Source organism: Pyrgilauda ruficollis, unplaced genomic scaffold (genome assembly GCF_017590135.1).
Source record: "Pyrgilauda ruficollis isolate IOZ18807 unplaced genomic scaffold, ASM1759013v1 scaffold200, whole genome shotgun sequence".
In the NCBI taxonomy this organism is placed as follows: domain Eukaryota; kingdom Metazoa; phylum Chordata; class Aves; order Passeriformes; family Passeridae; genus Pyrgilauda; species Pyrgilauda ruficollis.
Window position 1 is genome coordinate 337,315 of NW_024519208.1, and position 12,329 is coordinate 349,643.

The window sequence follows — 12,329 nt, forward strand, 5'->3', positions numbered from 1 at the left end:
GGGTTGCCCTCCCCCACCCCTTCACCCTCGGTGGGTGCAGTTTGGGGGGGGGACTGGGGGTGTCCCTGTGTCTGGGTGCAGCACAGGGGGGTGACAGGGGGGTGTCCCTGTCCATGGGTGCAGCACAGGGGGGTGACAGGGGGGTGTCCCTGTGTCTGGATGCAGCACAGAGGGGTGGGAAAGGGGTGCAGCACAGGGGGTGCCAGATATGGGGGTGCAGGGACCCTTCCGAGGAGTGTCCCCAGCCTCCCCCACAGCACAGGAGGGTGCGGGGGTGGGTCGCGGTCCCCGGAGCAGCACAGAGGGTGCCCCGGTGCAGCGAGGGGGGTACCCGAGGGGGGTGCGGTGCCCCAGAGGGAATCCGGGGGGTGATGTCCCGGGTGGGTGCCCGAGAGGGGGTGTGGGTAGCCCCGGGGGGCGTTTGGGGGTCACCTTAGGGAGGCTGTTTCCCCAGTGAGTGCCCGGGGGGTCTTTGTGTCTCCAGGAGGAATTGGGGTGTTGGGGGAGGGGGGCGGGGGGATCCGGTGCTGCACGGGGAGTGTTTGTGTCCGGGGGTGCACTGGGGGAGGTGTTGCTGTCCCTGTGCCCGGGCTCTGGGGTGTCCCGGGGGGGGCTGTTTGTGTGCCCGGGGAGGGGGGTCTGTGTCCTCGGGGCGAACGTTTGTGTCCCGGTGGGTGCTCGGGGAGGGGTGTTTGTGTCCCCGGGGAGGGGCCGCGTCCCCGGGGGGGTTTTGTGACCCTGGCCGGCGGTGTTTGTATGCCCGGGATGGCCGCTTGTGTCCCCGGCGGGGTGTCCCCGTCCCGGGGCGCGGCGGGGGGGTGTCCGCCGCCCCCCCTCATTTCTCCCAGCAACGCCGCCCCCCGCTCCCCCCCGCAGCAAGATGGTGCAGAAGAAATCAGAGATCCCGGGATTCCACCGCTCCTTCAAGGTAAGGGGCTGCTCCTCCAACCCTCCCCACCCCCCTTCCCCACGGGGACGCTCTGGGGGACTCCGAGGCCGGGGTACCGGCAGGGCCGGGGTGCACCCGCATCGCTGCATCCCCTGCCCGGGAACGGGGGGGCCCGGTCGCTTCCTGCCCCACCCCCGACACCCCCCCAAACTGAGGAGCTCCGGGGGCGCTGCCATCCAAACCGTGCAGGGGGGCCCCCCTGTTCCCCCGTGCCGGAGGTCGCGGTGCTCCCGGGGCTTGGGTCAGTGTCTCCCCCCATCCCTCGGGTAGGTGCTGGGATGGTGCAGCTCCCGCGGGGATCCCCCGTGGGTGGCTTGGCTGCACTTTCCCCCCGCCCAGTTGCACCCCTTCGTCCTGGTCCGGGAGCGATGTGGGGGTGGGCTTAGGGCTCCCCAGGCCCGGCCCGGTGGGACCGTGCGAGGCTCGATCCCGCAGCGCCGCCCGCCCCGGGATGCCCTGGGCACCCCCAGCCCGGGCCCGTCACCCCCGCCCCGGTCCCACCTGCCGCTGTCACCTCGGGGGGTGCGGGGGGTCCCTGTGGTCCCGCTCCATTCGCTTCCCTCATTCCCGAGCTGCCTCCTCGCTGTGGGTTGGGGGGGTCCTTTGTTCGGTTTCGCTCCAGCTCCGGGGTGCGGGGGGGTCCCGCTAACCCTCCCCCTCATGGCAGTGACCCCCGCTCCTGCTCGGGTGGCCTCTGGCCGGGGTTTGTGTCCCCTGGCGGTGGCTGGGGATGGAGGCGGGGGGGACACCTCGGCTGTGCTGATGAAGCCCGTACGCAGCCTCCCATCCCCCAGACCTTTGTGTGGCAGTGCTGCGGCAGCTGGCAGGGCCCCCTGGCCCCCTATTGCCCCCCCAGTGCCCCCCTGTACTTCCCCTGCCCCCCCGCTCACCCCGTGCCTCTCCTAGAGGCCCCGTCCCCCCCATCCTGCCGGGGCTCGTCCCGGGGGCAGCAGCTGCGGGGCGATGCTGCGCTCCCCAAACCCAGGTTTTGAGGGGGAGGAAAGCTGGGAAAATGCAGCACAGGAGAGTTTTGGTCCCGGAGATCCAAAGTGGTGCTTGGTGGGGGGGGGTGTTCCTGGTGTGAACCTGCCCTCCGTTCCCCTGGGGACCCCCGCCCCCCCAGGGCTGCAGTAAACAGGCGCCTTCTGGGTCTTTCTGGCGGTGGCCGGGGTTGGCCGTGCTGGGGCTGGCAGCCGGCCCGGGCACCGGGCGGGTTTGGGAACGCCACTGGAGCTGCCACCTCCACCCAAACAGATTTCATAATCCTGGGGAGGAGGGGGCCCTTTTGCCCCTAGCACTGCCCCATCCCATGGGTGGCTCAGGGGAGCAGGAAGCAGAGGGTCCCCCATGTCCCTTCGGGTGCCACTGGGGTTCAGCCTGGGGGAAGGAGCAGGTGTCATGCCCTGCATGGATCCCGGGGTGCAGGAGGGTTTGGAGTGAGGCCTGATCCTGCCGGCTCGGGGGTGTCCTGCAGCCTGGTGGACACCATGTCCACAGAGCAGGCTCCAGCCACTGTGACCTTGCAGGGAGCTGGGAGGACATGGAGGGGTGGCTCTGGAGCCTGTCTTGCCCTGTGACTTCTCTTTCTCCCCCTCCTACCTCACTGTGGTTCAGGTTTGGGTGGAGATTTGGGGTTGAGTTGGTGTGGGCGGCTGCGGTCCCTCTCATCATCCCCCATGTGCTGGCCTGGGGCTGGCTGGAGGAGTGACACTGCAGCACCGTCCCCATCAGGAGATGTGGTCAAAGCCTTCCTCCTCATCCTCTGGCTCTCCTGGAGCTCTGCTGTGTCCCACCATGAGCTGGTGTCGTGCACCATCGGGCAGTGAGCAGAATGTGTCCCAGGAGCTGGAGCATGCTGGGCTGTGTGTCTGTGCTGGGCTCCGGGTGGCAGCCGGTGGTGGCTGATCCAGCAGCTGCCACCTCACTCCTGCTCTTGGCTCCCACAGGGGCAAAACCCTTTTGACCTGGAGTTCGACCAGTCCAACCACCTGGAGCCCGTCTTCAACTTCGAGTGCCCGCCCCGTCCCGGTGAGTTGCGGGTGCCTCCTCATGGGGCTCCCTCCCAGCAGGGCTCCTCCCACCCTGCCCCTGGGCTTCGGGCCCTGAAGGCTTTGGGGGCTGCCCTGGCAGTGCTGGGGGAGCTGTGGGTGGACAGGGATGGCTGACACCGCTGGCTTTGCTTTGGCACAGACATGCCTTCAAGTCAACCCATCGACATCCCTGATGCCAAGAAAAGGAACAAGAAGAAGAAGCGCTGCAGAGCCACCGATAGCTTCTCCGGCAGGTTCGAAGGTGAGCAGGGCTGCTCAGGGACCCCAGGGGCTCCCCTTGGCCTGGGGCAGGGCTGGGCCCTCCTGGTGTCCCCAGGCTGTGTGCAGTGGGGCCGGCAGCTCAGGTGACCTCTCCCCTGCCAGATGTTTACCAGCTGCAGGAGGAGGTGCTGGGAGAAGGGGCCCACGCCAGAGTCCAGTCCTGCGTGAACCTCATCACCAACAAGGAGTACGCAGTGAAGGTAAAGCTCCACTGCTGGGGCTGCAGGGCTGCCCTCCTCCCACCCCCTGCCCAGTCTCCATTTCTGCCCTCCACATCTGGGGCTCTCCCAGCTCCCAGGATCATCCAGTGCTGGCCCAGGACTGCAGCTCTGTGGGCTGGAGGGAAGGGAGATGGGCAGGGATGCGGCAGCGCTGGGCTGTGGTGGTGGCACACCGACCTCTGCCACCACCCAGTTTGGGTTCCTTGGTGACCCCCCTTAGCCACACTCCTCTCCCTGTCAGTGAGGGCAGGCCAGAGACTAAATCAACACTTGGGATGTGTCTGGGGACTGGGGGCAGACAGGGGCACGTGGTGTTGGCAGGGTGGTCAGTTCCTGCTCACTCCAGGGAGGTCTCTCATGCTGGAGAGGGTTGGAGTGAGGGATGGTGGTCCCATGGCCCTGCACCCCACAGACTCCGAGCCATGGCATGGGGGCTCTGGGATGGGCCCTGTGTCAAAAAGCAGCCAAATGCTGGGGGAGCTTTGCCTCCCCATCGCTCCATGGGGGCCTTTGGGTGCCCCAGGGGGGAAGCTGAGGCAGCAGGGAGGGCTGTGGTGGTAGAATGCTCTGTGTGCCCCAAAGGGCAGTGACAGCACCCATCTGCCCCCCTCCCTGTGTGGGGTATCCCCCTGTCCACCCTTGGCACGGCCAGCGAGCCCCGCTGTGCCAGCGCCCACTGGGGCATAGGGCCCTTTGCTGCGCCGCTGCTCCGGCATCACGTGGAGCTCTGCTGGCCCCGGCCCCGGAGGGAGCGGCTTGGCACGGCCGCTGCCGCTTGGCACCCGCGCCGGGAACAGCCTGTTCTGCTGCCTGAGCCCCGCCCGGCCCCGCGGTCCCCACGCTGGAGGGGCAGGGGTGCCCCGGTCCCTCCCTGGCAGCGCTGAGCCTCCCCCTCTTTGCCTTCCAGATCATAGAGAAGCGCCTGGGACACATCCGGAGCAGGGTTTTCCGGGAGGTGGAGATGCTCTATCAGTGCCAGGGACACAGGTACGGGGGGGCATCCGCCACTGCGGGCACCGGGAGTGGGCTGGGACCCGGCTGATGCTCAGGACACCCATGGGCCACAGCCAGGCCGCCCTCTGCCCCACGCTCCCTCCCCTTGACCCCGCTGGCCACGGTGGAGCATCCACAGGGGACGTTCAGTGGTTTGCCATGACGACAGGGCCTCGGTGGCCAAGTTGGAGCCGAGCCGAGCCCCTGCCGCTGAGCGGGGCTGTGTGTGGGGCAGGCCAGGAGGGGCTGTGAGCAACTGGGGAGGAGCAGAGCGGGGCGCTGCAAGCCCCTCTCCCTCCTGGAATTCGGCCAGGGGGGCCCTGGCCGTGTGGTTTCAATCACTCCAAGCCAAATTTTCCCATCCTGCGTCCCTCCCGGGGTCCTGTGCTGGATGGGGCTGTGGGGGGGACCCCAGGAGATGTTTTGGGGGGATGCTGGACTGATGCCATGGTCCCTGCAGAAACGTCCTGGAGCTGATTGAGTTCTTCGAGGAGGAGGAGAGGTTTTACCTGGTGTTTGAGAAGATGAGGGGAGGTGAGTGCAGCCCCGGGGTGGGGGGAGCTGGGGCAGCAGGACCCCCAGGAGCTCCAGCTCTGCTCTCACCTGGCCACAGGCTCCATCCTGACCCACATCCACCGGAGACGCCACTTCAACGAGCTGGAGGCCAGCGTGGTGGTGCAGGATATCGCCAGCGCCCTGCACTTCCTGCACAACAAAGGTGAGCTGGGACGCCCCAGGTGCCACCGAGGACACCCTGGGGTGCACTGGGCCCTCCCGGGGGTGTCACTGCCTCCCCCTATCCTCCTGCCCAGGGGACAGTGCCCGTCCCAGCACGCAGGGTCAGGCCCAGCTGCATCACAAGGCTTTTTGTGGTGCAGATCCTGTTCCTCCAGTTTGGTTGGGACTTGGGGCCAGCGGCAAATTTTGCCTTTTGCCAGGGTGCAGGCAGTGATTTGGGGTGGGGAGGGAGGGGTCCCTGTGCCACCCCCAGACTTTACACTATAGCAGTCTTGTAGGAGGGGGATTTTTACCCTCATTGGCTCTTTTGCCCCCAGGGATTGCACACAGGGATCTGAAACCAGAAAATATCCTGTGTGAGAGCCCAGACCAGGTGAGCAGGGAGCAGCCAGGGTGGGTGCAGGGTGTGCTGCCTGGGGGGGTGGGCACAGTGGGGTGATTCCTCAGGTGGGGGGTGCAGGAGGGTCCTGCCAAGGACACACACATACACACACCAGGTCCTGCCAGGGACACACACACCCCCCATATGCCACAGCGCAGCGTGGTGTGAAGCATGACACAATCTGGCATTGAGCAGCTGTGGCCTGAAAACACGGCTGTGGTCCCCTGGGGGTTGCCGGCTGTGGTTCCTGGAGGATGCTGGGGGGGTCACTGACCACTCCTTCCCCTCTCTCCCCAGGTCTCCCCAGTGAAGATCTGTGACTTTGACCTGGGAAGTGGCATCAAACTGAACGGCGACTGCTCCCCCATCTCCACTCCGGAGCTGCTCACCCCGGTAAGTGTACGAGCCCCCCACATTGTGGGGTCCCCGGGGACCCCCAGCTGCCCTGCAGCCTCCAGGAGCAGGGCTATGCACGGACACCCCCTGCTCGTCGCTGCTGTCGCTGATGCTGCGTGTCCCCCGTCCCCCCCCGCCGTGGCAGGCGAGATGCGGTTACATAACGCGGGGGGGCCGGGGGCTGGCGCAGCGCCCGGGCTGCCGTGAGCCTTAGCAACAGCCCGAGCGCCGCGGCGGCTGCGCCGAGCCTGCCGGGGAGATCTGGGTCAGCACCGGGCTGGGGGGCCCGTGGTTCCCCGGCTCGTGGGCCACGGAGAGGGGCCGAGCCTCGGGGCTGCGGGAGTGCGGGGCGGGGCGGACAGCCCGAGAGCTCCCGGGTGTCCCCGTGTCGCACAGATGCCATCTCCTGCAGAAAGCCGCGCTCTCCTTATCGCCAGCCGCAGGTGCCCCCCGTGCAGGGTGTCGCCCTGCACCGCGGTTTTTGGGGGTGAGAACGTGCCGGGGAGGGCGGAGCCGAGCCCGTGCGGGGTGCACAACAGCAGGGCCAGAACACCCCAGCCCCCTCCTTCCTCCACGTCCGCCTCCTCCCGGGGCGGGATCCGAGTTCCTGGGGAGCCCCGAGTTTCCCCATTCTCAGCCCGTGGGGGCGGAGCGGGACGGCCGCTCCATTCCCACCGGGATCATCTGCGGGGTTGTTTTCCTGCGGTGCCATCAGCTGCCGGGGCCGGAGAGGCCCCTCGTCAGGAGGCCTCTCTCGTTACGGGGCGATTATCTGCTGGCTGCAGCTCTTTTCTCCCCTGGTCACGGGGCCTGTGTGGGCTGCGGGTCATGTGCTGGAAAGCCCCAGAGTCCCTGGAGCGATAGGGGAATGGGGCCGCTGGCTCTGCCTCTCCCTGCACAGGGTTAACTCCTCCCGCCCCGGATCCTGCGCGGCAGCTCCGCCCGTGCCGGCCCGGGGAGCAGGCACGGCAGGCTCGTCCCACCGTGTCCTGTGGCCGCTCCCAGGCGCTGGGGCTGTCCCGCTGAGCCGGTTGGGTGATGACAATGCTGTGGGTCCTGTGGGTCCGGCTGTGCTGCGCCGTGGGCGTTGCACCCTTTAGGCTTTGTTTTGTTTTTTTTTTTTCCTTCGGGGTGGCAGCTGCTGTTGGGTGACCCCAAAGAGGCGGGTCTGTGGCATCCTGTGTGGTGGGAAACCCAGCAGGGTGATGTGGCAGGAGCAAACCTGGGGTGCAGCCATGTCTGCACCTTCCATTCAGAAGTGCAGCCCCGGAGATCTGGCAGGACCCTCCCAGTCCTCCCTGCCCCCTCGGTCCCCACCCTTGGGGCTCACCCTGCCTGTCCCCGCAGTGTGGCTCAGCTGAGTACATGGCCCCAGAGGTGGTGGAAGCCTTCAATGAGGAGGCCTCAATCTACGACAAGCGCTGTGACCTGTGGAGCCTGGGTGTCATCCTGTACATCATGCTGAGTGGGTACCCGCCCTTTGTGGGCCACTGCGGCTCTGACTGCGGCTGGGACCGGGGTGAGGCGTGCCACACCTGCCAGGTGAGGGGGGGACCCCAGCAGCGCCCAAACCCACCCCCAGTTTGGCTGCAGCACTCTTGGCTGAGCCTCTGTTATTTCTATCCCTACTCAGAACATGCTCTTTGAGAGCATCCAGGAGGGGAAGTACGAGTTTCCTGACAAGGACTGGGCGCACATCTCCTTTGGAGCCAAAGACCTCATTTCCAAGCTGCTGGTGAGAGATGCCAAGAAGCGGCTCAGCGCAGCCCAGGTCCTGGAGCACCCCTGGGTGCAGGGGGTGAGTGTTGATGTCCTCTCCCCACTCTCTGCTCCCAAAATTCGGGGTAGGGAACACCTGTCTGCACAACCCTGGCTCTGACTGGCTGCATTTTGTTGCAGTGTGCCCCGGACAACACCCTGCCAACCCCCATCATCCTGCAGAGGTGAGTGTGGGTTCCAGCCCCCTGAATCCTGACTTCACTCCTCAGACTACTGTCTGTTCCTTCTGCCTTTTGGGGACTCTGCCACAACTCTGTGTCTGGGCAGCCCTGCCACTTTGGGCTTGATTTTTTGGTGTCTGACCAGTCTGGCATGGCCAGCATGTGAGGAGGGACACCTGGATATTTGATCCCAACCTCCCTCCATCCCCCCACACCCCCCTGAGCCCGTGCCTCCTCTGCAGGAACAGCAGTGCCAAAGAGCTCACCTCCTTTGCTGCTGAGGCCATCGCTGTCAACCGCCAGCTGACACGGCATGACGAGGACGAGGAGGAAGAGGCGGAGGAGGAAGCACGACCCATCATCATCAAAGCTACCTCACGGGCCATGCAGCTCTCCCCCCCCTCTGAGTCCAAGCTGGCCAAGCGGCGGCAGAAGAGCAGCCTGGCCAAGGCAGTGGCCTCTGGGCAGCACCTGGTGGCCCCGCTGGTCCTGGTGGCCGACCAAGCCTGAGTGGTGCCCCTCACACCTGCTGTACCCCATGTCCCCCCTTCTCCTCCTTTCTTTCTTCCCCTTTCCCTCCCTGATCCCACCGTTTCTGGCTAGTGACAAGATCAGGACTCGTCCCTGTGGCTGGTTTCCAAGGTTTTGCTGATCTTGTAGGTCTGGGGGTGGGAGGGTTTGTTTAAGATCTTTTTTTTTTTAAAAGGTATTAAATCAAGTGTGAGGTTGCTTCACCCAGGGCACACTCAAGGACATCTGACAGACACACGGACTTTTGTTTCCCAGCTCTTGGTTTCTCCTCTGACATTTTTCCCCCTCCCTGACACCAAAGGACTCTTTGTATCCGCGGCTGCTTTGACGATTTCAGCTCATTTCATACTGTGAACAAAAGACCCTCGGTCGCGTTTTCAACAACGGGAGTTGCGTTTTAACCTCGTCCCTCCCCTCGGAGCTGCAGGTTTTCTCCGATGTTGGGGCAACTCCCACAAAAGCCCCTTCCTGGGGGGCTGGGAGACACCTCCCAGGTGTGGGAGGTGTGGGGAGCCCCTCTGTCCTGTGCTTGGGGGTGTCCCCAGCTCAGCACCAGGGGGACACAGTGCAGGGAACAGCTCAGGCTCGGGAGAGACGGTGCCAGCAAGGGAGCAGCGCCCAACCCACCCTCTCTCCTTGGCATCCTGCTTCCAGAATAAGCTATTCACCCTTTTTTCTTTTTGCCTCTTTTTTTTTTCCTTTCCTTTTTAATTACTGTTGGTTTTAAACTGCCAGCTGTGCTTCTCTACAGGGCACAGAGAGATGTCTTCCTTTCCTCCCACGCTCCGGCTGGCGGCTCCCTGGGGGATGCATGGGCATCCAGGGCTGTGCTCTTGTGCCAGGTCAGGTGTTGCACCCGGGTTTTGGAAGGGCTGGTGGCTGTGCCCCTGGGGAGGTGCATGGAGGATGAGGTGTTCAGGGTGGCCAGAGCAGCCAGAAACACTCTCTGGGAGTTGTGTTCTCTGTGGAAAGCAAGGACCCCCTTAAAGAGCATCAGGACCTGCTGCAGGACAGTGAGACCTGCCGTGGCTTCAGGCTGGCCCCGAGGCTGCCATGGCAGGAGGGTCGGGGGGCACAGAGGGGTACCCAGTGCCCCAGGGGTGCCAGTGGGTGAGCAGTCAGGCTGTGGTGGCAGCACCCAAAGGCTAGAGCACAGGGGAGCAGCCTGGGGACAGCTTGGGATGTGGGGCTGGAAGGTTTGGGGTCAGAGCAGCAGGGTCTTCAGCTGGTGTGGGTGGTCATGCGCATGCAGCCCTGCTCACGTGTGTTCAGGCGTGCATGGCATTGTCTTTTCCATGGAGTTTGCTTCAGGGTGGGAAAGACTTGGGATGCTGAGTTGGGGCGAGGCCCTTGGATGGTTTCTGGGTCTGTCTGGGGGAGCAGGGCCTGTGCTCGGGGCCAGACCGGCCTCCAGATCCCCCTGACACCCCCTGCTCCCTGCCACAGGCACTGCTTGGGGTTGTGCCACCAAGCTGCGCCTGCTGCCAGCCCCAATCCCACTGGGAGGGCAGTGCCCCCTTCATAGCCTCTTCCTGTCCCTTCAGTTCTTTGAGCTTTATATTTTGCAAAAGCAGCCTTGGCCCATCGCGTGCACAGGTGAGGGTTTGGGAGCTCTGAGCTGGGGAACAGACTTCCCTGGGTCTTCAGCTGAAGACAGTCGCTGTCTCTGGAAAAAAAAAAAAAAGAAAGTTCTCCTTTTTATTTTAAGACTGCTGACAGCAATACTATGCAATATATGTTGTTTTTTGTTTCAGGGAGGTGTGTGTGTTATCTTGGGAGATGATGATCTTGGGTGTTGATGGAGTTTAGGGCAGGGACCATCTTCTCTCACCCTTCCCAGCCTTTCTGCTGACCCTGGGGGGCTGGGGAGGGTGACTCCATCCCCATCCCACCCCCAAAACTGCCTCGCACTTGTGATCTCCCTCTCCCCTGTGTGTCCCCAGTCCCACTGTGCTGGGTGGGGAGGAGCAAGGCAGTGGTGAGGGGAGACCCTCCCTGCAGGCACCGGGACACCCTGGAGAGGCCTCCTTTAACAGAAAGAAAAAAAAATCCATCTTGATTGTACATTGTTACTTTTTATAGCTTATTTTGTTTTATCAGTTGTAGATAATTCCTTGTTGTCTTATATTAAGAAATACTTGAATGATGTACAGTACGCGATGCCTTGAGCTGGTATTGTGAAGCTATCATTGATGCTGCACGCTGCAGCCTTTTTTTAAAAAACAAAAAAATCATGGGAAGGGGATGGCAGGGGGATGTCTCCAAAATTTATCTGTTCCCCATGCTGCTTTTGTTGGCAAACTGAGTTTCCCCTTTTCCCCCGTGCGTAAGAGCGATCTCTTTTATATCTCTATATATAAAAGTACTCCACACACTCTGGGGAAGGCCTGGGTGACCCTGCCTGTGTCCTGTGGGTGTCCTCGGCCAGGGATGTGCAGCCAGAAGATGTTGTGGGAGTTGGAGGATGTGCTGGGAGCATCTGAGCTCGGCTTTGCATTTTGGGTGGGGTTTGGTGTGGACCCAGTGCTCCTGGGGGGTGACCCAAGGCCAGGTCTGTGCGTTGGTAGAGAATCTTTGAATGCCTCTAGAGCTGGGGATCGACTGGAAAACCCCCAGCCTGGCTGGTGGCAGCACTGGGCACCCACAGTGCCCTGGCAGGGCAGGCATGGCTGAGGACACCTTTGTGCCAGGGCCAGATGTCCCCTCCCCGCTGCCAGCACCCCTCCTGGGCCGGTTTCCAGACAGATGCTCCCGTGGTCCAGCACCAGCGACCCTCTCTTGCCAGCACCCTTCTTCCTCCTCTTCCTCTTTCCAAACTTCCCCCCTCTCCCATAGAGCATCTATCTTGGAAACCAACTTCAAAAAAAATTTTTTTTTTTTTTTAAGCTGGAAATGTTAAGTGTTTTTGCTTCCTCTCCTTCCCCCCACCCTTCCTCCAGCCAACTAACTCGACTTAGAACTGGTTAGAAACGTTTACTGTGAAGCTAACTCTTTTTATCAAACCAGGAGAAACTTTCTCCACTTTACAATTGATGAAGACTGCCAAAGCTGGTTCAACAAGAGTCACGTTAACGCACTGTTGGTTTGTGCAACAGCGGCCTCTGCTCAGGGGCTGGCTGGGAAATAAAAATGAAAATATTAAAAAAAAAAAAACAAAAAAACAAAAAACAAACACACAAAAAGAAGCACTTTACTGTATGTACCAGGTGACCTGATACAGCTGAATTGAAGTTTTCCTTTATAACAATTGTTGATGCCAGAATTTTGTATTCTGTTTTGTAAGAATTTAATAAAAATGCATTGAGACCTATATGGTGGGCAGGTGGCTGTGGCAGGTGGAGCATGTTGGATGGGGGGTTGGGGAAGTGGGTGGCACTCCATCCAGGGCCTCCCCATAATCCTTCCCGACTCTCACTTGTTCCTTCCCAGCCTGGGGCTGGCCCACAGGGGCTGGGAGTGTGGCTGGGGTGGGAGGCCAGGAATAGGGGCTGGCAGTGGCTCAGGCCCTGACTCACTTTTCCCAGCGGGATGGTGTGATCCTCTCAATCCCAATGGGAGCTGGAGGTCACAGGGCAGGACTGTGCTCCCTGCCAGCTGCACCCAGTGGCCTTGGGACTGCCCTGCCACCCCCAGAGGGACTCCTGGCACATCCCCCCCACCCCTCCATGGAGCAGGGGGGGATACTGAGGCAAGAGGAAAGTGTGGTGGGGTAGGGAAGGTAGTGGGGACTGGAGGCTGGGAAAAAGGCTGAGTCTTCTTACATGGACAAGGCAAGAACTTGTGGAATTTAAAATAAAAATTTTAAATCCTGACTTCTCTAGCCCTGCTGTTATGCTGGGGGATGGAGCTGGATTCCTCTGGATGCTG

General features: G+C 62.4%; 1 protein-coding gene across 1 annotated transcript; it reads left to right on the forward strand.

Annotated features, from left to right (window-relative positions):
• The first annotated feature begins 825 nt into the window (after positions 1 to 825).
• MKNK2 (MAPK interacting serine/threonine kinase 2) lies at positions 826 to 11,629 on the forward strand. Its single transcript, XM_041467128.1, has 13 exons — positions 826 to 928; positions 2,896 to 2,977; positions 3,140 to 3,241; positions 3,364 to 3,461; positions 4,390 to 4,469; positions 4,936 to 5,009; positions 5,089 to 5,193; positions 5,531 to 5,586; positions 5,893 to 5,988; positions 7,339 to 7,533; positions 7,625 to 7,789; positions 7,891 to 7,934; positions 8,174 to 11,629. Exons 1-13 carry the CDS (start codon positions 881 to 883, stop codon positions 8,439 to 8,441), a joined length of 1,413 nt encoding a protein of 470 aa, XP_041323062.1. The 5' UTR covers positions 826 to 880; the 3' UTR covers positions 8,442 to 11,629.
• Positions 11,630 to 12,329: the final 700 nt, after the last annotated feature.

What these genes read in the sequence shown, in the direction of transcription:
- MKNK2 (XM_041467128.1), top strand. Translation starts at nt 881, where the DNA reads ATGGTGCAGAAGAAATCAGAGATCCCGGGATTCCACCGCTCCTTCAAG. An exon ending in CTTCTCCGGCAGGTTCGAAG is followed by an intron (nt 3,242 to 3,363) that starts GTGAGCAGGGCT and finishes CTCCCCTGCCAG; the next exon opens with ATGTTTACCAGCTGCAGGAG. An exon ending in AGGCGTGCCACACCTGCCAG is followed by an intron (nt 7,534 to 7,624) that starts GTGAGGGGGGGA and finishes ATCCCTACTCAG; the next exon opens with AACATGCTCTTTGAGAGCAT.